Below are 25,248 nucleotides of genomic sequence, written 5' to 3' on the forward strand. Positions count from 1 at the left end.
TTGCTTAAACAATACACCGGATTAGTATTTCTTTTACAATAATAATTCATTCGCTTCCAGCTTATATTTCCAGAGATATGGGTAAACCAGGAGAAGCCTATGAAAAATGGTGTTGGTATTGGGGAGGGGGACAGGAACTGAAAGATCATGAAGCACTGTCCACCTGTGCTCTCCATTAAAATGGTGAGAACTGCACACTCTCTTCTTATAGATCCCCATAGCGTGTGGCGTAGGGTAGCCAGGTCCCTCTTCGCCACTGGCAGGAGATTTGGGGGGGGGGGGAGCCTGAGGAGGGTGGGGTTTGTGGGGGAGGGACTTCAATGCCATAGAGTCTAATTGCTAAAGCGGCCATTTTCTCCAGGTGAACTGATCTCTATCGGCTGAAGATCAGTTGTAATAGTGGGAGATCTCCATTACCTGGAGGTTGGCAACCCTAGTGTGGTGAATCCTCTATGTTCCTCCAAATAGAGGGCGCAGGACAGGCTTGGGCTAAGTATAAACCAGAATGTGCTACTCTTTCTCAGATATATATGCTAAAAATATCATTTTATTGTGAATATAACACTTTCCAGAAGTGTTTTAACCACATCTGTTGCACTGATTTCTTCTCATTGTGAAGAAGGTTAGTCTGAGAGTCACATGCCCAAAGCCTTCCATGAAATGTGTGGCCCAAAGAATCTTCTGTTGTGGTTATACAATGAGTACCTTTTGGCTTACTACTTGCTGACTTAACCCTTACAGGGCTTGGTTCAATGTTTACTGGCTTCTGAACTGAATAGCTACCAATGGAAACGCAGGGTCTTAGCCTGTAAAACGTTCTCTCGTATTCCTGGATCTGTCAGCCAGGTATGTTTTCCCTCAGGAATCCAATATATAAGAGAATATTGATAGTACCATCTTCCTGAGTAAAGTACTAACACATACTAATATAGTGTTAATAAAGGTTTGCAGTTCAATCTGACATGATTGCAGATTAATAGAAATTAAATTCTTGGGCTATTCAATCTGGTTTAGAAGAATTCTTTTATACAGACAAAAATTGCAGGTAGCCACGTTGGCCCATTTGAGGAATAAAACATAAACTATTTCTTTTATGCTGTGTATCAAAAACATGAACCACGTAATTACCACGTAATTTGGAAAAATATATAAGGCTTCCAAAATAAGATACAGATTGATTGAATTGTCACTTTGTGTGTGTGTGTAATTTACAAGCTTATATTGTAGAAAGGTTTACATGGTTTTTAAATAGTGTTTTTGAATCAAAGGTGTTATGATATCTATGTTGCAAGTAGGTCATCCTTGGGATCTTATGCGATCTTCTTTGCAGGATCTCAAGAACAAATTTGTTCAGCTGATGTGGACAGATTGGAAGTTTGATGTAAGACAGGCAGCTGCCTGGGCTTTGGGGTATTTGGCGCTTGGGAAAGAAGTCCATGACCAGCTCAGGTAAGTGGTATGCAACATGATAGCTGCTTTAATCTCTATTAAATTGAAATATTCTGAAATGCAGATAGCCACAGCCATAGATTGCCTGGATAACATATTTGGCATTTGAAATTAAACACACTGGCATCCTTATATATGGGAGAATCTTTGCATCCACTACCTTAGTATGTTCCTTGTAGTTATAAAAATATATATAATAAAGACAGCAATAGATAACAATGGATGCACAAAAACGTGACTTTAACAAGCTCTCTAGGAAATGGTACTGTTAAATGCATCCAGCTGTTGAACACAAGGATCATACTGGAGCTGGTTCTATTACTCCATGACAGTTACAGTTTAGATATTTTTCTTCAGCTGATTCCAGAGGGGTAGCTGTGATAGTAGCAAAAATTAAGAGGAGTCTTCTGGCACCTTAAAGGCTAACAGAATTTTTGTTTCAGGGTAAGCTTCCCTGGACTAGAGCCCACTTCTTCAGATGCAGTGAGTGGATCTTCGCTATGCAGTAGCTTTATGTAGGGATATCAAAAACACAGCAAGGCCCAGGGGCTATGAAATGCAGGAAAGTACCTGGTGAAATGTAACAATGTTAAATTCAAACCTAATTAAGAAAAATGCAGAGACTATTCTCATCCAGTACAGGTGTTAACTAGTGAATGGTTTCTGTATTTTTCCTGATCAGATTTTTCCTGATCAGAATTGAAGTAAGTATGATTCATCCAGTACATCCTGCATTCCATGGCCCTTCGACCCTACTGTCTGGGATTTCCCCCCATACCTGTAGATAAAATGACTGCACAGTGAAGATCTACTCAGTGCATCTGAAGGAATGGACTTTAGTCTATGAATGAAAATGTAGGTTATTTTTAAGGTGCCATAAAACCCTTATTTATCTTTTGATTCAAAATATGCATGTGAACAAAGGGCACTGGTTCACCCCAAGTCTGTATAATTATTGTCCTGGATATACAAACAGAGAGCTCCCAGGGCTCATTAAAGACCTGCTTGTGGTTTCAGGGTGAAGCTGAAAAGAGGAGATTGCCAGACGAGGGTGGAAGCTCTGACATTGATTGGCTGGGTGAAACTCATGACAGCCAAGCTGCTCCCTAGTTTTCTTCATTGTTTCTCCGATGACTTTGTTGCTGTCCGAAAGGAAGCCTGCCAGACAGCTGGAGCACTCAGGATTAAAGAAGACTCAGTGAGTGGTCAAAATGCCTGATGAAGGGCCTGAATGCAGTGGCAAGGAAAAATTTAAGAGCCAGCATGGCGCAGAGCTGGATATGACATAAATGTCATTTGTTCAGGCCAAGCCATGCCTCGCCAGCCCAGATCAGGAGTGGGCAAGGGGGGGGTGTTCTGCCTTGGCTGGTGAGCACACAGTGAGCTTGCCAGCCCAGATCGGGACTGGTGGGGGTGGCTGCCTCGGCTGGTTCGTGGACCGGATAAGAGCTCTCAAGGGGCCTGATCCAGCCTGCGGGCCTTATGTTTGATGCCCCTGGCGTAGTCATTAGAATGTCAGACAAGGATCTGGGAGACCCAGATTCAAATCCCCACTCTGCCATGGAAGTTTACTAGGTGACCTTGGGCCAGTCACATACTCTCAGCTTAACCTACCTTACAGGGTTGTTGTTTGGAGGATAAAAGGGAAGGGAGAATGATATAAGCTGCTTTGGGTCCTCTCTAGGGAGAAAGACAGGGCATCAATGAAGTATTAAGAAAACAAACACAATGCCCAACTTCTGCATCCTTGGATCCACATTGTTCTCCAGATACCAGTCCAGGGGACTGAAAGTACCACTTCCTCATAGATTGTCAGGTTACCAGTCCACCATGGGAGATCTGTGTATAGAACTAGCATTCTGTGTGCAGATGCACATCTGGATATGTAACCTACCTGCACTGTGTAACCCACCAGCACTGTGATGCACTTCCTCTTGAACTGGATGGATGTGTCTTTTGAGAGCCAGCATGGTGTAGTGGTTAAGAGTGGTGGACTCTAATCTGGAGAAGCTGATTAGATTCCCCACACTCTCTCAATCCCACCAACCTCACAAGGTACCTGTTGGTGTGTATCTGGGGGGGAAGGGAGGTCATTGTAAGATGATTTTTGATTTTTTTTGGTAGAGAAAAGCAGGGTATAAAAACAAGTTTTCTTCTTATTCTGATGTTGATGGGTTTTGTATTACTATCTGGTCTATCAAGGCTGAAATATGCTGCTTACAGCTACAGCTGGATGAGAGTCAGGATGTACAACAAAGCTATCACCATCTAGCAGTAAAGGCCATGTATTTTGATGGGAAAGGGCCATAGTTTTTGGTTTCCTGAATGCAGAAGGTCCAGATTGTCTCAGGTGCCCTGCTGAAAGGATCTCAGGTGAAGCCTCAGTGAGCTGCTGCCTATCAGAATAGACAATGTTGGCTTAGATGGACAAATCATCTAAATAAAAAGTAGTTTCATATACTAATATGGTATGGGGTCAGCAAAGGTGGTGGTGGTGGTGGACCAGAAAGGAGAATAGCTTCTCCTTACTGGTGTCCCATCCCCCCACCTTTAACAGCTAGATTGGTAGTGATATTTTGCTTTCCAAGACTATACATGAAACATTATTAGAATATTGATATGGAATACACTTATTGTTTCCCTTCCTTAGAAGGAGAATTGTGAACGATGTTTTCTACCACACTTTGGTTAAAATGTCCTAGAGCCTCAAGGTTGCTTTGGAGCCTGGATCTGGTTCACAGACTGCTACTTAGTCACCCCTGCTTTAATGCAAAGTCTAACTCTTGTGTTCTGCAGCTTAGAATATGTTTAATGTTCAGAACAACTCAGCAATGCTTATCATTCATTCCCATGAGGAACGTTTCTTCCCACAGTCACAATGAAAGGAATTAGAGTACACTGAAATGAATGAGAGTTGTGATCTCCCTTTCATCACAATGAGGCTTGCACAGGGCAATTCTCTGGTGTGCATGTCCCTCAGGAAAAGGAAATAGGCACAAAGGAAAAATGAATCTACCAGATAATGAATCTCTGCCAGAAAAGAACTGCCACGTCCTTTTTTTGCAAAAGAAAAAGGAAGGGTTGCCACAAGTCTTTTGCAAACCACAAAATTAACCGGTGGACTTTGTTTGGTGGATCCCATATTGTGCATGTTTGCTATGTACATGGTGCCTTCTGAGATCTCTCTTTAATGCTTTCATTTTGGAGCAGTGTTGTTAATTATTTAGTGTAGGTCATCGTGTTTAAAACAACATATAAGTTTCTGTATCCTATACTTTTTCTTCTTAGGTGCTTAAATGCCTTTTTAAGATAATGCAGACTGATCCCCTCTGCAAGATCAAAGCCTTCGCCATTAGAGGTACTGCAGAGTCTAAAACCCTAACATTTCCTACAGAGATGTCGACCTAACCTATAAGTAATTTTGGGGGTTGTTGTCTAGGATGTTCAAGATCCATTCGCTTTAAAAAAAAATGCTGATTCTTGTTTGTGGAGATTTTGTGGGTGGGAATGGCTTAATTTGCAGGGTTAAATTGCCAACATTAACTACATGTAGAGATGGGGAAACACATTACAACTGAAAGTATGTAACAGTGGTACAAACTCACGTTTTACATGAGAAATATCCTCCAAAATATAGATCTGGTTAAATAGCTCCCTCCAGAGTTGCTTAACCATGCTGACTTCTTCATGGGTGGCGAGACACCATGGCTGCTTCCCCACAGACATTTCTCTCAGATTTGGTACCCAAACTACAGTGAGTTTTTTTGGAGCATGCACACAACGTCTTTACCTAATCATCTACTTTCCATGTTTTCCCCTGCTTTTTTGTAATCTTTCCGCAATCTGGTTTGGTACAATCATTTTGGAAGGATCACTGTCAAAGTGTGTTTATATGCTACGTGGATAGGAAGGTGTACATTTTTGCAGGTTCCACAGACTGGCAGTTATAGTGTCCCCCTGCACCAGAAGGCTATTTCAGAATTGATAACTGACATATTGCAATAGCATTATAACATTATAATGATCTATCTAATAGGTGCCCTCAATTTCCAGCTTTCATTTTTTAAAAAGGTAAGTTTCCAGCCCCTTATGTTTTGGATATCTTCACAGTGGATATCTTCACAGTGATATCCTATACAGAACTTAAAACTCCCAGGAATACAATATTAACCCATACCATGAAAAAGACCAACTGTGGCTGAATTTCCAACAATGAATGATAATGCTGGCATCTATAAAAGGTAATTTGTATAACAATCAGGTTTTTTCTTCAAGGCAAAATGATTTCTAGGAAAGTTGTAAAACAATCATTCCCTTGATAAGACACTCCCTCCCACACCCCCTTTCAGTGCAAGATACTGTTTAATTTCAGAGTGCAGGGCACAATTAGAGGTGTACTAGTGTTCTGTTTTTGGCAAATACTGTGCAACTGAGCAAATGTAGTTTGACTTAGATGAAAAGGGTACTGTTTTTTTTGCTGCCAGCTCTGGGGCAGATAGGTGAGGCAAGTCCCCAGCTAGAAGATCTTCTTCTCTGGGCTGTTCATTATGAAGAGGATCCTGGAGTACGAAGGGAAGCCTGCCGTAGTATCATCACCCTCAAGATGCAGGATGAAAAAGTTCGGACTACTTTACTGGAGAGAATGATAATGGAACCAAATGAGATGGTCAAAGAGTAAGTCGCCTGTTTCCTAAAATAAGATACATTTATGTGTTGAGGCAGCCATATTCTTCTTGTTCATGACTTTTGTCATTGGATATCTTGGAGAATGTGCAGTACATTTGTTACCTCTGCATAATATTTCTGTGTTCTGCATATACATATTCTAAGTATGTATTGAGCTTTGAAACTTTTAAAAATGAAGCCTGCAGTCCTCAAGCAAGCTCTGCTTGTCATTTTGTTGATTTCATTATTTTTGGACCGTATCTTATGCAGTGCCAGTGGAAGATACTGGCAAATGTGGATCTGTATCACCTCCTTCTCCCAGCTCATAAGCACCCGAAAAGCAATGCCAGGGGTTGGAGTCACATGTGAGGCTGCAATGTTATGGAAGAAGATATGGTCAAAAATCATCCTTCCTGCTTCTTGCATTAGCACTGCTTCTATTTGGGAAGTGGATTTCACATTATGTTAATAGATTTTTGAAAATCTGAAAGCATTTATGTTTTGAAGGAAGATGGTGATATGATGCTGCCTTATAAGTGACTCAGACCATTAGTCTTTCAAACCCACCTGTACCATTCATGGTGATTAGCAGCAGTTCTCCAAAGTCTCAGATGGAGGGTCCTTCCCAACCCCGTTACCCTAAGTTCCTTTTAAAATTGAAGACAGCAGGGATAGAACAGTGGATCTTCTTTGTTCGAATCTACCATTTAAATATGGCCTGGTTTGGTCAATAAATGTTACTTTACGACCTATCAGTACCAATATGTTTGATCTGATAAAAACAAAACGTTCAGGGAGAAGTGTGTGTGTGTGTGTGTGTGAAGTTACTGTTTCAGATTACAAGGGATGTGCCACTAGGCCTAATGAAAGTACTACAACCATAGAACTGGTAGCTAGAACCAGCTTGGAATTGATCTCACTATGAATGACCCTCTTTGCACCCAGGAAATGCTGTACATCTTTTTTGCCCAAGTCGGCTGAGTGCTAATTATAATGCCTTTGTTTATGCACTGCAAATGAATCTCAACATTGGCCAGGGAATCAATTCAGAGGTCTGAGGGGACATAGCTTGTTGGGATCAGGAAACCAATTTCAATTAGACGTTTACATGTATTTCAAAACAAGCAAGCAGTTTTGATTGACCTAAATGTGATACATATGATATCCTAGATCATGCCATTGTGACAAACTATGCAGATCCTCAGAATTGCACTTGAAAAGCAATTTTAAAATGTTGCTTATGCTTGCCTCATGAACTGATTCCTGTTAGACTGCATAATTTAGGAAACAATCCTAAACAGGTCTACTGGAGGCTTGTGTTGTTCAATGGGACTTAGTCCCAGGAAAGTGTCCTTGGGACTGCAGCCTTAATGAGGTAAAGTAGTTTGTTTTATTTACTAAAATGCTTCTGGTTATGGATTTTTCTTAAACAATCATGTTTAAGAGCCAGAATATGGTTTGCCAGGGTAGTGAGGTTCTTGTTTTTAAAACTAACTTGAAAACTGTCACCTCAGCATATCAAAACCGATGGAACTATGGCTTCCAAGTTTAGCTTCATGAGTTTAAAACTTTCACCTTACACAGGTTTCTTCTAAAAACAAATACTTCTTAAATGCTCACCTTAAATCTGGTTCGATCACCTATACAACCTTTTCTATAAGTTGCTACACAGAGACAGCAGCTCACAGGACTTGACTGTAAGGCAGGGTCTAGATACTAGTGCAAGGCTGGTTGCGTTTGCCAGTGTCAGGACCAAGCTTCACCAGAGGGCTGCTGTGCTCAGTACCCATTTCTTCCTCCTGATGCAACATCAAATTTCTGTAAAAGTACATTTGAATAGCAAAGGGAAGTTTGTAGGGTCCTCGGTAAACCCCATTTGTGGCAGCCTATGGGTCTTTTAAACCCATTAGAACTATGAAGGCAAAAGCAAGTTTGAGACTAATAGATTAGTCTGAAATGCTAAGCACATTTACTAGTCCCCTTGACTTCAGTAGGATTTAATTCTGCGTATACATGTTTAGGATTGCATTATAAGGGTCAAAAGGAAGGATTTCCCTGATGGATCAACAGTGAAAAATATAGGATGTTGCTGTAGCACAAAGCATTTCTTACAATGCTGCAGCTAACTCAGGGTTGTGGTACTAGGTGAAGGCCAGAATAAATTCAGGCCAACAAGCAAGAGGACTGGGTGCCAGGTAATGTGCAAACTGTTTATTTTTGCAAAGTCTGTCGGGGGGGGGGATGGATCTCTGCAGCACACAACTAACAAGGTGTCTATTATTTCAAATTCAGAGAGGTGAATCGTGCAGTGGTGACGTTTAATTTCCAGCAGGAAGAGGAACATGAGATGATTCAACTGATCAAGAACAAGGTGAAAGAAATGCAGACGACCCAGTTCATTCTCAGAATTTATGTTGGGAAAGGCAAAGCCTCTTAATCTTTTGCAGGCATATGTATCACAGGGATTGCAAAAATCCTTCCTGAAAAACTCTTAATTTCCCACTCAGCCTCCTCACCGCCAGACCAACTTTCAATTCTAATACATAACATGTTGTATACTACTTTGGTATAGGACAGGGGTGGGGAACCTCAGGCCCTTTTTTGTGGCTCTCGGGATCTCCGGGAACCCTGCCGCGGAGGCGGGGCGCAGGGCGGCCCTCCCCGAAGGTGTTCCTGGGGCCACGGCTTACAGCGCCCTTGTAGCGCCCTTTGGACCTCCTCTCACCGACTGTCAGTTGTTGGTCGGGGAGGGGGAGGGACGCTTCCCCCAAGGCTGCCTCCTACAGCTGCAGCGTGCAGGAACGCTGCGGCACATTGTAAGCCCCTCTCTCTGCCTGTCGATTGTTGAGCATCGGGGCGGGGGGGGGGGTGAGGCCGGCGGCTCCCGGTGGCAGAGCATGCATGCGAGAGCCGATTGGGCTTGTTTTTTTTTTTTATGGACTCTGGGGGGGAGGGCATGGAGACTGGGGCCCGGTTGCTTGGGGCTCCATGCGCCGCCGTGTGTGTGTGTGTGTGTGTGTGTGTGGGGGAGGTGGGGAGGCTGGGGCCCAGTCGCGCAGGCCGGCATGCGCGGGTGTGTGTGTGGGTGGGGGGTAGGCTTTTCTCTCTTCTTCCTCTTTTTCTGTCACTCTTTACCCTTTCTCTCCCTCTCTTTCTCCCTCTTTTTCTGTCTCTTTCTTTGTCTCCCTCTGTCCTTTTTTTCTTTCCCTCCATCCTTTTCTTTTTCTCCCCCTCTCTCCATTTCTTTCTCCCTTTCTCTCTCTTCCTCCCTCCCTTTTCTTCTTTCTCTGTTTTCCTTCCTCCCTTGACAATCGACTGTGGGCTGCGCCCCCCTGGTGCCTCGTTTTCTGGGGCTCACCACTTGCTGCCCTCCCACCTGGGAGGGGGGAGCGGGGGCGCCCTGCAGGCCTTCTCTGTGTGGCCTCTCCTGGAGTTGCCAACCTCCAGGTGGTGGCTGGAGACCTAGCACCCCTAGCCTCTCCCCCCCCACCGGGAGATCTACACCTGGTATGGCCCCCGAAAGATGTTATAAATGTGCGAATGGCCCTTGGCAGGAAAAAGGTTCCCCACCCCTGGTATAGGATAAAGTAAGTGGGTCGTGGAATTATAATGGAATAACCGAATGTTGTCAGGATGAGATTAGATGGGCTCAGTCCCAAGTATCAGAACAAATATTCAGTGACGGCTCTAAGATACTACTAAGGAGCATTAGAAAGAAATTAGAGCACAGTGGGATCTGACCAAAGGTCCACCTAATGCAACCTCCAGTCTCTTACAGAGGCTAACCAAATATTCTGGGCAGCCCACAAGCAGGGACACTGTGCTTCTGAACACCAAGTTTCCATTTAGTTATCATGTGGCTAGATGTTGACATACTGCAAACTAGACAAATCCGTGGGAAATGGGTAAGAGCCACCCAATCTAGTGGCCATCACCACATCTTATGGCACTGAGTTTATCTGCAACCCCCTCCCCACTTTTCCTTCAGAATTCCGTTTTATGGGAAGTCTGAACAAAAAGATGGGTGTGGGGGTGTACATTCTACTATCTGGTGCATCATTAATGCACATGTATAACTGTATTCATACATTCAGTAAGTCACAGTTCTCTCAGAACTCTCAGCTTCACCTACCTCACAAGGTGTGTTGTGGGGAGAGAAAGGGAAGGTGATTGTAAGCCGCTCTGAGACTCCGTATGGTAGAGAAAACCAACTCTTCTTCTTTTACAAGCCATGTTCTAGATTCATAGACTGAAAGGCAGGATGCTATTTAAAGAAATGTCACCCTTTTTATTTCTCACAATATCTTATGTCAGGACTTCATTGTAGACATTATTTAGTTATGTTCTCAATAGGTGTACCTGAAAGAGAAACTGAAGTAATATAGGACCACATGTTGATATTTTCATATACAAGCAAAAGCAGTGGCAAAAAGCAGTCATGGTGCTGCAAGTAGCTTTGTTAGTTCATTACTAAAAATCCCAAAGCAGTAATAGGATATTACGTTTATTAGGAGCAATCAAGACACCTCAAAGTAGCAATGAAGTGTTTTGAGTTCACTTCATTCATTCTTCAGGCTGAATGTGAAGAAAAAGAGTAGGGAAGAAATGACATCTGCTCTCTCAAGGATGCTACAATTTGTACAGGCTTTCTATCTTGCCTGCCCCCCCCCCCATTTTTCTTCACATCCTGCCCTGAAGAAGAGCTCTGGTGAATATGGGAGCTTGATGACTGCTTTGTGAGGAGGTTTTCTTTGGTTTAAATAAGAGAAAATGGTTGAAGACCTTATTTCAGAGAAAATAAGAGATAGGTCTTGTGAACAGAATGGTTGACGTGTTAGTGATAAGCATTAGCAAATAACAAAAGACCCTCTCTATTTGTGATGCAGATTACTACATTAAACCAAAAAAATCTGGTGATCCAAAAAATCCAGAAACTTAAAGAGGTAACAGAGAGGACATGGCATGAAGCTCACCGCATTTATCGTGACAAAGATGATCCCTTTATATACAGAAATCTTTGTGAGATCTTTCTTGATGCTCTTAAATATACTCCAACAGGTAATTTGGGATGGGGAATAGTTTGCTAGAATGTTAATTTTTGTATTAAACTTCAATTTTTACTCCATCAAAACAGCCCTCATAAGAACATAAGAAAGGCCCTGCTGGATCAGACCAAGGCCCCATCAAGTCCAGCAGTCTGTTCACACAGTGGCCAACCAGGTGCCTTTAGGAAGCCACAAACAAGACGACTGCAGCAGCACCATCCTGCCTGTGTTCCACTGCACCCAAAATAATAGGCATGCTCCTCTGATACTAGAGAGAATAGGTATGCAGCATGACCAGTATCCATTCTAACTAATAACCATGAATACCCCTCTCCTCCATGAATATGTCCACTCCCCTCTTAAAGCCCTCCAAGCTGGCAGCCACCACCACATCCTGAGACAGGGAGTTCCACAATTTAACTATGCGTTGTGTGAAAAAATATTTCCTTTTATCTGTTTTGAATCTCTCGCTCTCCAGCTTTAGCAGATGACCCCGTGTTCTAGTATTATGGGAGAGGGAGAAAAACTTATCCCTGTCCACTCTCTCCAAACCATGCATAATTTTATAGACCTTTATCATGTCTCCCTTTAGCCGCCTTCTTTCCAAGCTAAACAGCCCTAAGCGTCTTAACCGCTCCCCATAGGACAGTTGCTCTAGTCCCTTAATCATTTTGGTTCCTCTTTTCTGCACCTTCTCAAGCTCTGTAATATCCTTTTTTAGGTGTGGTGACCAGAACTACACAGTATTCCAAGTGTGATCTCATCATAGTTTTGTACAAGGGCAGTATGATATCAGCAGTTTTATTCTCTATTCCTCGTCTAATTATGGCCAGCATGGAATTTGCCTTTTTTACAGCAGCCGCACACTGGGTTGACATCTTCATTGAGCTATCCATTACCACCCCAAGATCCCTTTCTTGGTCTGTCGCTGCCAGCACAGATCCCATCAGTGTATTTGTGAAGTTGGGATTTTTTGTCCCAATATGCATCACTTTACACTTACTCACATTGAATCTCATTTGCCATTTTAATGCACATTCTTCCAGTACGCAGAGATACTTATGGAGCTCTTCACAGTCCGATTTTGTTTTAACCACCCTAAATAATTTGGTGTCATCTGCAAACTTGGCTACTTCACTGTTTAACCCCAACTCCAGGTCATTGATGAACAGGTTGAAAAGCACCCTCAAAAAGGTAAAGGTCCCCTGTGCAAGCACCGGGTCATTCCTTACACATGGGGTGATGTCACATCCTGTCGTTTACTAGGCAGACTTTGTTTATGGGGTGGTTTGCCAGTGCCTGCCCTAGTCATCTTCCTTTTACCCCCAGCAAGCTGGGTACTCATTTTTCCGACCTCGGAAGGCTGAGTCAACCTTGAGCCGGCTACCTGAAACCAACTTCTGTTGGGATCAAACTTGGGTTGTGAGCAGAGCTTGGACTGTGGTACTGCAGCTTACCACTGTGTGCCACAAAGGATCTTGTTGACATTAAGGGAGATTGTATACAAATATTTTTGGGCTTTAGACAAGTCCTGCCAAGAAAGTTAGACAAGTCCTGCCAAGAAAGTTTTTGTTTGCTTTGTAAGAAGCCACGCTTGCAAAACTAGTATTATTTTAAAGCTCTTAGGTGCCCCATCCTGTATGTTGCACACAACCACCTGGGTGCCTGGCCTCTGAGGTACAGCCCCAGCTAGCGGCTCATTGGACACCCTCATCCTTGCTCTAGGAGCAACTGGGCTTTGTTTGCAGGTCTCCTGCCTTTGTTCTCTCCCTTCTCCATGCCTCATGGAAAGGGTGCAGTTGCACTCTTGGTGGCAGCAGAGCACTTCTGGCCTGGTCACTGATGCTGCACCTCTTTGTAATGCTGCTTCCTAGTAATACATAACAGTGCAGTCCTAAGAAGAATTTCACCTTCCTAATTCCGTGGACTTTCTTGGATTTAGAAGGATGTAGCTCTTTTTTGGATTGCACTCTAAGGCTGCAATTCTTTGCCACTCTTCCTGGAAGAAAGCCCCATGAACATATTATGGCACCCTTATAAATAGAAATATGTGGAGCCAATGCCATGTACTGATTAGTGTCAAACAAATAACATGGAGATCCAGGATCGCCACTTGTCTATGAAGCTTACTGGGAGATCTTGAGTAAGTTGCTCTTTCTCAGCCTAACCTACTTCACAGTAGAGGGAGGAAAGGAGGGCCATTTAGGTCTTGGGAGGAAAGCTGGAATATAGATGGCCATTTTAAACATGTACCATAATCCCACCAGTTTAAGGACCTTGTTTCTGCTGCATCTTTTGTTTCAGCAGAGCATACAGCATAAGAGTGCTGTGTAGTCAAATTATCTGTGGTCTCCTTACCGTACAAGTATAAACCTGTTGCTACTCAACTATATTATGCATTAGAGTGTATTTCTAACTGTCCACTCATACAATCAAGTCCTGGTTCCACGCTCATAGTGTTTTATTTAAATAATGAATGATCTCATTTTGGCTAAGGGAGAAGCCTCACAGTCCAGTGTGTGTGCCTGATGCAGTCTTTATTATGACAAGCTGTCACAAAGCGTAAAAAGAAAAATCAGTTTTCAGAGTAACGTGCTATGGGACCAAATCCAAGAGGTGTCCTCCTGCTCACAAAGGAATTGCTGTAAAGATTTCTATAGCAATCTAATTTGCAGATATGGAGCTGTGTCCCACCTAAAATTTCTGCACATTTAAGGCTGTGTGTGTGAGAATTCTGCAAATCCCCCCCTCCCATGGCAGACCTCCAACTCGTCCCCCAGCAGCAGGATTTCAGGGGGCATTTGGGGTGGTAGTTGAATGGGGAAGGCAGTAAAGTCACGCTTCTGTAGATAGAAATCCTTCTACCCGCAGAAGCTGTATCCAGGAATGGGATCCAGACAGTGTTTGTTCTGTTTGTTGTTAGTCACAGACGAAATTTAAAATACTAATTTGCCCATCCAGGTCAGACTCTCTGCACAGATGAGAAGTTCTTGAAGATGTGGACTGCTCTCTCAGAATTACTAGTAAGTTCAACAAAACAGCATCCTTATTCAGAACATATTTATTTTGTTCACATCTGACCAAATTACAGAGGAAACAAAGGGCTCTTAGTAATCAGCAATCCCTTTTCAAACAAAACGGTGGCTAACGCAATCTTATCATCCAAGGTGACGCACGGAAGGGTTTCCACTCTGACATACTTTGGGTAAGAAGAGAGCAAAAATTCAATACCATCTGTATACTCCGGCTCTATTTCACAGTACTTGGGCTCCTCCTTATGATACACCCTTGAATTTTCGGTGGTATAATAGAGCAACATTTTGTCTCCTTCATTGCACAACCTGACAATTCCATACCGAAGCAACCGTACCTGGGTATTTGCATTGAATGGGACATCAACATCTCGCACATCTCCATTCTCCCACCGTGCGGGAAGTCCATATACACTGAGCGCCTTTTCGGTCTCAGTCAACACTGGAGGGAGGCAGTCATGAAAAAAATCCTTGGCTTTCTGATCCACTGCAGCATCAACTGGTGCATAGTTGATTAGTTTAGTGATCAAAGTCTGGACCTTTTTCATAAAGGCATCTCTGCGAGGATCAATCACATCAGAGTTCACGACTCCGGTGTATTCCAGATAGTCCATCGTGAGACCCTGGCGATACTCTACATCCTCCTCGATGGCCATCTGCAAAGCTGCAGGAAGGAGTTTTTCCAACAGGTCTCCCCAGGAGTTTCTCTGGAACGAGGAGACAGTGATGTGGAGCGAATGGGCTTCGGGGAGGCAGGCCCCTTGATGGATAAACCCGCGTGGAAAATACAGCAAGTCCCCAGCCTCTAACACGGTTTCCAGAACGGGCTCCCCGATCTCGCTCTGCGCAAAGTTGGGGCTCGAAAACCGGGGCAACACCTCCGCTCCGTTCCGAGGGCTGTAAACCCGCCAGCGCTTCTTTCCTTCCAGCTGGATGACAAACGCTTCAATGTCATCGTAATGTGGAGCAAAGCCCTGGCTGGCAGCTGGGGTCAGGTAAGTGTTGGCTCCCACCATGCTGCCAAACCGCTCCTGCAAGAGAGAAAGGACGTGCCAGACGGTGGCAGAAAAGGCCTGGGGGTTCAGCATCCGGAGCGAGCAGCCGTGCCGGTAGAAATCCCACACCACGGCCGGCAGGGCCCTGCCCACCGGGTTGTGCGTCTCCCTCTTCCCGTCTTCGTAGCTGGTCACGTCCAAGTTCACCCCGAACCGGACCTCCTGGTCGCGCAGGATGGCATCGAACTCGGCGGTGGAGAAGAGCCCCCCGTAGTAGGCGGGGTGGCGCCGGCGGACCAGCAGGGGCTGCTTCTCCCAGTGCTGCTCGAAGAACCGCCGCGGGGGGACGGGGGCGATCAGCCACGCGAAGAGCCGGCACGCCGCCTCCCGGCTGTGCGGGGCAGCCCCCAGCTCCCCGAGGAGGCTCCGCAGCGAGGGCCGCCGGGCAGAGGCCCGCTCCGACGCCTGCTCCGCCGCCGCCGCCGCCGGGCTCCGCTCACGCTTCCCCGCAAGCGCCACTCTCGGGCTCGGCCAGGGCGCCGCGCGGCGGGAGCGCAGTTGCCCCCTCCGCCTCTTGGCCGGCTTCGCCCCTCCTGCAGCCGCCGCCGCCGCCGGGCGGGCGTCCCCGTTGGCGGCCCCTGGGGAGGCCGGGCCGGCCCCGCGGGCCCGCCGGCTCTTGACCTTCTGGTTCCCGGGGGAGGCCGGCGGCGGTTCTGGGCGCGGCGCCACCGAGCGGTAGGCGGAGAGGGCGGAGACGCGCGCGCTCAGCAGCTCCTCCATGCCGCCGGCCCGGATGCGCAGAGGCCGAGTCAGGCGCGCCGGCGCCACGCGGCCGGGGGCTTCCGGTTCCGGAAAGCGCCTTGGCGGAAGCGCGCCGCTTTGAGGCTCCTCCGCTAGGAAACAAGCGGCCTTGTGTTGCGTTTCGAGAAGACCGGCGGCTGCAATCCTGAAGGGGGGGAAACGCCTGGGAGGTGCTGGCCTTGCCGCTCTCGCGATGCGCATTTCCCCCCACCTGAATTCTCACAACTCTGCAGGGGGGCTGGTTGCTGAGTTTTGAGGATTTGGCTGGGGGGGAAATGTGCATCTAGAGAGCGGCAAGTCCAAAGCAAGAACCTCCCGCGCGTTTTTGCCCTCTGGGCCATTTATTCATGGAAGGTTTTGCATTGGAGTTGCCACTCTTTAGGTGCACTTTTCCCCCATCCATATTCTCAAAACTCAACAATAAGCCTCCATGCAGAGTTTTGAGAATTCAGATAAGGAAAATGTACATCTATGGAGTAACAAATCCAATGCACAACCTTCCATGAATAAATGACTTAGTCATTTATTCATGGAAGGTTTTGCATTGGATTTGTCACTTAGTCATTTATTCATGGAAGGTTGTGCATTGGATTTGCCACTCTTTAGGTGCACGTTTTCCCCATCCATATTCTCAAAACTCAACAATAAGCCTCCATGCAGAGTTTTGAGAATTCAGATAAGGAAAATGTGCATCTATGGAGTAACAAATCCAATGCAAAACCTTCCATGAATAAACAACTTAGTCATTTATTCATGGAAGGTTTTGCATTGGATTTGTCACTTAGTCATTTATTCATGGAAGGTTTTGCATTGGATTTGTCACTCTATAGATGCTGGGAGTAAGACCCATTGACTAACACGGAACGTACTTTAGAACAGACCTGTGAGTCCGGTGGCCTAACCAAACTCAACGGCAGTAGAAAAGAGCGAGAGTCCAGTAGCACCTTAAAAGACTAACAAAATTTCTGGCAGGCTGTGAGTGGCAGAAGACGATTTCCTGGATTTGAGCCCAGTTTATGCTGAAATAGGTCTTCAGTCTCTTTATGCTGGTGCTGGTCCTGTAGAATGCCATAGATTTGCAAGAGGCTGCCAAGGCTACTGCTGTGTTCGAATCTTTTTGGTTGGGAGAAAAATCCTTCTTCCCCTCAGCGGAAGGACATTGCACAATATAGTCTGGGGTTTTGTGCATTCTCGTTTTGAAAAACAACTCTAACTTCAAGGGGGCACAAGGGCTGTTTCCTCACCTCTTTCTGCTAATGGTTTTAAGAGTGGAATTAGGCGGGTGGTGTTTACAAGTTTGATGTCCCACTATTGAAACTTGCCAAACATTTAAATTCTGTCTGCTCAGTCTTAACATAGAGCTACCTTGTCATTGAGTGTAGAGTTTCTGACTGACCATACTAATAAAGTTTGGTCTCATAACTATCCTTAGAGAATCATCCCTGTGGAAGTAAATGGGCTTTCTACTGAATAAGTGTAAATGGGATCATGCTGCATAACCTTTTACATTGAGATAACTAGTGGTTTAGAAAAAATAAAAAGGATTTTTGTGACACCCTAAAAGTGTGCCTGAACCACAAGACTTAAAAGCTGTCAGGATTCTTGGCTTTTGCTGCCAACAGCTTAACACAACTTTGCTTTCGGAATTTTTCAAAACAGATGGCTAGATAAAGTTTACTTATGATTGTGATCTGCCTCAGTAAGCTCTAATAACAGGAAATAATTAGTAGCCACATATTAAAGTTTTCAAGGTACACTAGCCTGACAGGTTAATGTGAAGTAGCCAAAACTAAATATAAATAACAGCACAATCCTATACAGAGTTACTCCAGTCTAAGCCCATTGAAATGAAGGAGCTTAGACTGGAATAACTGCATAGAATTGCATTGTAACAGTGGTTTACAAATGATAAAAGTTAAATGTACTAGATTATTTGTATAACTATACAGAAACTGACACCAAACACTGAAGAGACCAGGGAAAGGCCTAATTTGTTCAAGGATGAATTGCAAAGATAATTGTGATTTATGTACATTTTCACCTCTTAGATCAAATGTTGGTTTAATATTTCTATTTCAGCCTTTGATCGGAGTCCCACCAAATCCTTGGACACAAAGAGCTTTCTTGGTAGCCTTGGAAGCATACTATGCTGAGAAGGAAGCATGTGCTAAGAAAGAGGGAACTCCTACAGTGAAGAAGAAAAAATCCAGAGTCACCAAAAAGAGTGAAGAAACATCACCCACTGTCCGTTTTGTCGATCCTTTTCCTGTGGGAAATAAGGTATTGTATTGACAGCTTGGAAGCAGAATTGCAGAATCATCATTATCCATACCAAAATGCCCAGTAATTTGTTGCGTCCTGCATGGTGTCTAGTCAAACCAGTTTTGCATGGTTTGGAATTGTGGGGCTTCAGGTCATGCCTGGAAAGCCAAAACTAGAGCCAGGTGTGTGACCAGCAATGCAGAACATCTTACTCTTCCACTATGTCTGGAGCAGTTGTAGAACAATCTTTAAAACTGTGAAGTATGTCAGATATGCAGTGTACATCTTCTTGCATTTAAAACTATGAAGTATGTCAGATATGCAGTGTACATCTTCTTGTATTTTTGTAGCTTAAAAAATGCAAGGCATCTCCAGTTAAAGGATCTGGTAGCAGGTGCTGCGAAAGACCCCTGCCTGAGACCCTAGAGAGCAGCTGCCAGCCTGAGTAGACAATACTGACTTTGATAGACCAAGAGTCTGATTCAGTATAAGGTGCAGCCCCTGGCATCTTCATTTAAAAGATCTTGCGTAGCAGGTGTTGGGAAAGATCTTTCAGACCCAGAAAGGCTGCTGTCAGTCACAGTACAAACATAAATTAAGTGGACTGACCGTATAATGCAGCTTCATATGTCCATTGCCTTCATTACATTTGTATAGTTATTAAGCTTGTGATGTTAAATCAGGGTTCCTAAAGCTTTACACTTACGACGGAGCAGTCCCATTGAATTCACAGAGGCTTCTATTCTGAGTAAACATGCTTAGGATTGCACTTGCACTAAGCTGCTCCATAAACTAGCCTGTGCACAGCCGAAGTTTCCATTGTATTTATTAGATTCGATATGCATTTTTAGTTTTACATTTTGGAAGTAACATTAATTAAATTGTTGTTACCCAGAGGCTTCATTAGGTGTCCCTAGCAAGTGGGGTCTCTTTATACTATGAAGCCAAAGAACCACTCCATTTTATTACATTAACTGGGATAAGGGTTACAGGAATGCTTTTGGCTACAATGATTTTGATCTTTTTGGTCTGATAGGGCACAGAGTCTTTCCACTGGTGATGCAGCATCAGTTGACTAGTCAATGGATGTGGTGTGCCTCAGGCTTCCATTCTGTTATCAGTGTTGTTTAATATTTACCTCAAGCCATTAAAGAAGATCTTCCAGAGCTTGGGACTGGGTGTCAGTAGTTTTGTTGGTGACTTCCAACTCTGTTTACTAAGCCCACACCTGCAGCTGTCTCTGTTTAAAACCACTTGTGGCGGTCAAGTGGATGGGGGAAGAAGAAACTAAAACTGACTTTAGGAAAGATGGGGATGATGCTGACTAGTACAGCTGACCTTCTAAAGCAGATTGACTTTACTGCTTTAGACAGTTTGAAATTGTCTTTATCTGATCATGTTAAAAGTCTTGATAGCTTTTTGAAAAGCAAGACCAGTCCACGGTAGAGTTCCCTGTTTCCATTTTATTTTGTTAAGGAACTGTCTTTTCTTCTAGACCAGTGGCACATTGTGACTCAGAGCCACATTTGCAATTACTATCAACCAAAAAATCCATATTTAGTTCCATCCTTGGCATGATGCTTGCTCCTCAAGGAGGCTTGCAGCTTACTCATTCCTCTGGCAGCAGCTGTTTCAAGGTGGGAACCAACTGCCAAGCACAAGTCTCACTGGGCAAGGGCCTTGCCACTTCCTCAAAACATGAGGCAGGCAACTAGAGGTAGGGTTGCAGGGGGTGGCAGCATCTTGGGAGAAAAATGTAAAAGAAAAATACAGGAAGTTCTTACCATAGAGTTCCTGCTGACTTCTAGAGCTACCTGGAAGTGACAAAAGGTAGGTCTAGGAATCACCAGTCTACGGCAAAACTGAAATATAGAACTGCTGGTTGCAACAGGACCTGGGGGTGGGACATCCCCTGCTGCCATCAGGGGCTTGGCAGCCTTACAGGTAACACACTGGGGAATGGTGCTTAGAAGATTCTGCAATTCTCATTTACTACTGAGAACAGCCATGATCATATTACGCTAACAGCTAAACAGCTGCAACGGCAACCTAATTTCTTCTGGGTTTAATTTGTGGTGCAAGTTATTACCTCTGAAGCCTTTCACTTTCATGACCTGGGCCTCCCATATCTGAAGGGCCTTATCCCACACAGCCCATGCCCATTTCCTAGGAGATACCCATGCATTCTCTCAGATCCATTTAGCAGTGGATCTTTTAGCTGTTCCTTCATCTTTTAGCTGTTCCTTCATCTTCGATAGCCCAACCGGCTTTGACCAGAAATGTTCCACTATTCTGGAACACATTTCCCGAATGTGTCAGATCCCTTCCGTCCTTGCATTTTGAAGTCACTGGGATTTGACTCAGGTAGCTCCGCATAGGATTGGTCTCAGCGGACCAGTCTTCCTTTCTCACACAGACCCCAAGTAGAAGTGCAAAGGCTTCTGGCTGATGTGGGTTGCAGCTGGAGTTCGGGCATAATTTTTAGTGAGCAAATGCAACTGTTTTGTAGTAAAACAGGTATTTTCCAACAGAAAGTATCTGTGTCATATATCTTTATGATTTTACCAGTCCTGTCTGACTTCTCTGCCACTTTTAACCATCCTGTCTTTCCTTGTAAGCCTTTTCTTATCCGTTTTCCCTTCCATGCTGGTAGTACAGGTGGTTCCCACCCAGGGAGCAGCTTGCGTGGTTTTCCCGTTGCTGGTGGGGCTGTTGATAAAGGGCAGCAGCAACAGGGCTCCCACATGGCAGGTTTCCCTGATTCAGTCACTGAGCTGCAGCCAGCCCCCCCTTCCCTAAGCCTCCAGGGCTTTTAATTTTTTAAAATCAGCACTAGAATATCATTGTATCAATATAACATTAAACCAATATGTGAACCAGATTCTATGAATTCCCACTTTTTTTTAAAGTAAGTCTAGCCAGCTCAAGGTTGACTCAGCCTTCCATCCTTCCGAGGTCGGTAAAATGAGTACCCAGCTTGCTGGGGGTAAAGTGTAGATGACTGGGGAAGGCAATGGCAAACCACCCTGTAAACATAGTCTTGCCTAGTAAACGTTGGGATGTGATGTTACCCGATGGGTCAGTATTGACCCGGTACTTGCACAGGGGACTACCTTTACCTGTTGCAGAGATATGTTGTCCCTTTTATATCTCTGCAAAGTAAGGAACTTACTTTTAAAAAAATGGAAACTGGGAACTCAGAGACTCTGAAACACATATTGGTATGTTATATCACTATAACAATATTCTGGTGCCAATTTTTTTTAAAATTAAAAAGCCTTCAAGAGGCAGGGGGTGGAAATGGCTGCTGCAAGGACTGGGCAAGGGAAAATGGCTGGTACGTGGGCAGGACCCACCTGCAGAAATGCTATCTAGGCTTTACAGTTATTTTCCTCACAACTTTGGAGCAAACCAGGTTTGAGAAAGATCAGAGAAAAGCTGGGGAAACTGCAGTAGGTACATGAATGCACAACAATGCTATGGGGAAGCAGGAAAAAAATCTGCTTCCCAAAAGCACTGAAGCAAGGGCAGATAACCCAAGTTATCTTGTATTTTTCCTCAACTGAGGCCAAAAGTAGCGTGTGAGTCTGATTTTCAGTGGGAAAATGGGGCAGGGTCAAATAGCTGCACTTCTTCCATACTGATTTTCCTCTAACTGCCACCTTAAGCCGAGTCTATTTAACTTAGAAGGGTGTAACTGCTTGGAATGGCACTATAAATCGCAGTCCCAGTAGCTTGATTATGTTTTTAATGTTGGTTAACAAGATCATACAGCTACATGTAATGGACTGCATGTAGTTCTCAGATGCTATGTTGAATTAGGACTGTACAGTAATACGATCAAAATGCTACCAGTAGTGATCAGAAACGTGATCTTTGGGAAGAGTCAGGTCACACTGGGAAGCTGGTTTTTGTGTTTTTAGGGTTTAAGTTTTGACGTTTCATGTTCTTATATAGATAGCACCAAGTATGTTATAAATACTTCTGTGGTTTGCAAGTACATATTGATCTGGATGGCTTTCTTACTGTAAAGTTAGGGGTATTTTTTGCAGACAATTGATAGGGAGAGCTTTGTGGAACTAACAAATATCTCAAACAGGGAAGCTGTTTTGGGATCACCAGGCACATTTCTAACTGCTAAAATAACATTGCACAGCTAACTGTAAGGCTGGGGAGAACAGGGCCAATCTGCCATGGCCACTGCAGTTATGTTGTGTGTGAAATGAAGAGTCCCCAGTGTTCGGTGACTGCTATTCTATATTTATTTACCGTATATACTCGTGTATAAGCCGAGTTTTTCAGCCCAAAAAAAGGGCTGAAAAAGCCGAACTCGGCTTATACACGGGTCAATACGGTAGGAGAGGGGAGGAGGGAGGAGGGAGGGAGGAACTTACCGCTCGCAGCCTTGCCCGGGAGCCTTTCTCCTGCCGGCAGGGGCCTGGAGGGGCCGGCAGGAGGTTCCTGCCAGCTGCTCTGCCGCCGCCCAGGCGGCAGGGAGCCTTTCTTCTGCCGGCAGGGCGACCTGGGGCAGGGGCCCTGCGCTCTAAAATGGTGGCCGGCATTTTAGAGCGCAGCATTGCCGGTAAAGGGAATTTCTTATTGACCCTCGGCTTATACACGGGTCAATAAGAAATTCCCTTTTCTGGCCTCAAATTTGGGGGGTCGGCTTATACTCGGGTCGGCTTATACCCGAGTATATACGGTAGTGCCAGCAATTATAATAAGTGCAAGTATTTTGCCCTTGGCATTTGGAAAACACTATGTTGGCCTATGTTAGCTAATAACATCTGTGTTACAATCACACTTTATTTTATTTTGCCTCCAGATCTGAAGGGACACGATGATACATCTGTCATACTGGAGAGCTAATCAATGCAGTGGAAAGTTCAATCTGAACAGCAGCACACTTCCCCCCCACCCTCGATAAATATACTAGGTCAGAAAGATTAAATTAATACAAATCTGTATTGGTAAATGTACTTTTCCTATGTGTTTTGAACTTGTACCCATTTACCAACTTTGATCTTTTACATTTGTGAAATATTTTTTTCAGTGAAACCTAACAAGGAAACCATAGCTGAAATCTTTACCCTACCTCAGTTTCCAGCCTATGCATTTACATTACTTCAATTCTTAAAAGGAATAATTTGTACCAGTAGAATGTTGAAGAGGGAATGAGATGATCAGAGCAGGATCAGGTGAACGTACAGTGATCTGCCTAGGTGTGAGGTATTTGAATTTGTCTGCACTTTGGGTGTTTTAAAAGATTTTATACCACATTTGTACATAAAACAGTTTAAATTAGTACAGTGTACAGAGGCAGCCAGAAGATTTTAAAAGTGATGTGTGGGAATTATCCAGCAGGAATCTTGGGGCATCAGGAAATTATACTACAGTAATACAGGGACAACATATAAGTGTTGCTTAATACAGGGACACTGAAGCAGAAAATTGTACCATGTTTCTGCCCAAACATACCTTCGTGCCGAATAAAAGGTAGAGGATTTTGGATCCAAGTAAATGAAGACATGTTGCCTGATCCTATGCAGGGTTAAGAATGTTAATGACTATTGATTTTAAGTGCATTTAACTCTGCATGGGATCAGGGTCTAAATTGGCTTAAAGGTACTCCAGCTTTATCTGATTCATGCTTCATCTTGTTCACAGGGCATCTGTTGCCAGATCACTTTCCTAGAAGCTTTATCGCTGCCAAACCACAGAGTAGAGGTGACCAAACAGTAAGAGGGATTCCCTGTAGAAATATCACAGCGATGCTGTCAACTAAGCATGATATAAAGCTGATGAGGAAGCTGAGCACTGGGATCATTAATGTCTGAAGTCCTTTCTTTACTTAAAACGTTATGAAATACACCTGTATAGAAATATTTTACCACTAGGTGGCAGTGTGGTTTAGCACATCTTTTTTAAAGACTAGGATTATAAAATAAATCTCAAATCTGACCCACAAGAATAAGCAAGTGAAGGGAAGTTTTTTAAAAAAGCTGAACATCGAGATATCAGATGTATTTTGGGGGGAAATGTTTCTTTCTCCCAAGTAAATTTTTGTGTGCATGCACAGTGAAAAATTGTATGATTCCATCTACTACTACCAGTTTCAGGGTTATAAGACCCATGGCTACTACAATGTTAGCATAAGACTGACATGGGCACAGAGAAAAAAGGAAACCTAGGGACAAATGCAAGAAAAGGCATAAATCCTATGCACCAGCCACACAGAGAACTTTCTAAAAAACCTTCATTATGAGCACAAAAAGCAGACAAAAGTTTGCATCATAAAGTGGGGAGAGAGATCTGTTTGATATTTTCCCTTCCTCATGACGTGATAGTGTCTGCTTCCATATGAAGGTTTTGCTCTGATAGGAGTGCCCTTCCATCAGAGGCACACACATGTACTTCTTGCTGCATAAACAATCTGTGGTGCTCGATCTGTGGCAGCTGATCACTGTTGGAACTATTTCTGACTGAGGTGGAAGGCTCTGTCCACCCTAGTCAGTTATTACTGCCAGCCTTCTTACATGATTCTTCTGACAGCAAGTTTAATGCGGTTATCCTCTCAGCACTGAGATGCAGGCAGGTGATTTGAAAGTGTTGGGGAGGGAGTGATCAGTGGCACACTTTACCTTGCTCAGGGCTGGTTAAAAGGAATAATGGCATAACATGTGATTTGTTAATATGGTTACAACCAAGTGCAAAGTACTAGACATAAAAGTATTCTAGAACTCAGGAATAGATCTGAACCATATGTTCTGTTGGCAGAAGGTACATCTGTCAGAATAAAAGATACATGTGTGTGTGTGTGAATTTTTTCCAGTTTCCCAGTCCTGTTACAGTGCCCCAGTTCATCTCCATGTTGTTTGCAGGGAACCTCACAGGCACAATAGGTTTACATGGGAAGGAGAAAACAGAAAAGGTATTTTCTGTGAGTGCCACTATGCTCATGTTAGATAGGATTCACCTCTCAGTTCTTTGCCATAATCT

At 44.1% G+C, this 25,248-nt stretch overlaps 1 protein-coding gene across 1 annotated transcript in view; it reads left to right on the top strand.

The window, feature by feature from the left end:
- HEATR4 (HEAT repeat containing 4) overlaps positions 1-20,592 on the top strand; it is a 34,491-nt gene extending 13,899 nt beyond the window's left edge. Inside the window, 12 exon segments of the mRNA XM_056851899.1 lie at positions 742-846; positions 1,331-1,449; positions 2,467-2,647; positions 4,738-4,807; positions 5,934-6,123; positions 8,407-8,485; positions 11,001-11,172; positions 14,744-14,943; positions 15,121-16,041; positions 18,067-18,141; positions 18,143-18,267; positions 20,487-20,592. Coding sequence (XP_056707877.1) covers positions 742-846; positions 1,331-1,449; positions 2,467-2,647; positions 4,738-4,807; positions 5,934-6,123; positions 8,407-8,485; positions 11,001-11,172; positions 14,744-14,943; positions 15,121-16,041; positions 18,067-18,141; positions 18,143-18,267; positions 20,487-20,592 — 2,343 coding nt within the window.
- The last annotated feature ends 4,656 nt before the right edge of the window (positions 20,593-25,248 follow it).

Source organism: Euleptes europaea, chromosome 6, assembly GCF_029931775.1.
Source record: "Euleptes europaea isolate rEulEur1 chromosome 6, rEulEur1.hap1, whole genome shotgun sequence".
Classification (NCBI taxonomy): domain Eukaryota; kingdom Metazoa; phylum Chordata; class Lepidosauria; order Squamata; family Sphaerodactylidae; genus Euleptes; species Euleptes europaea.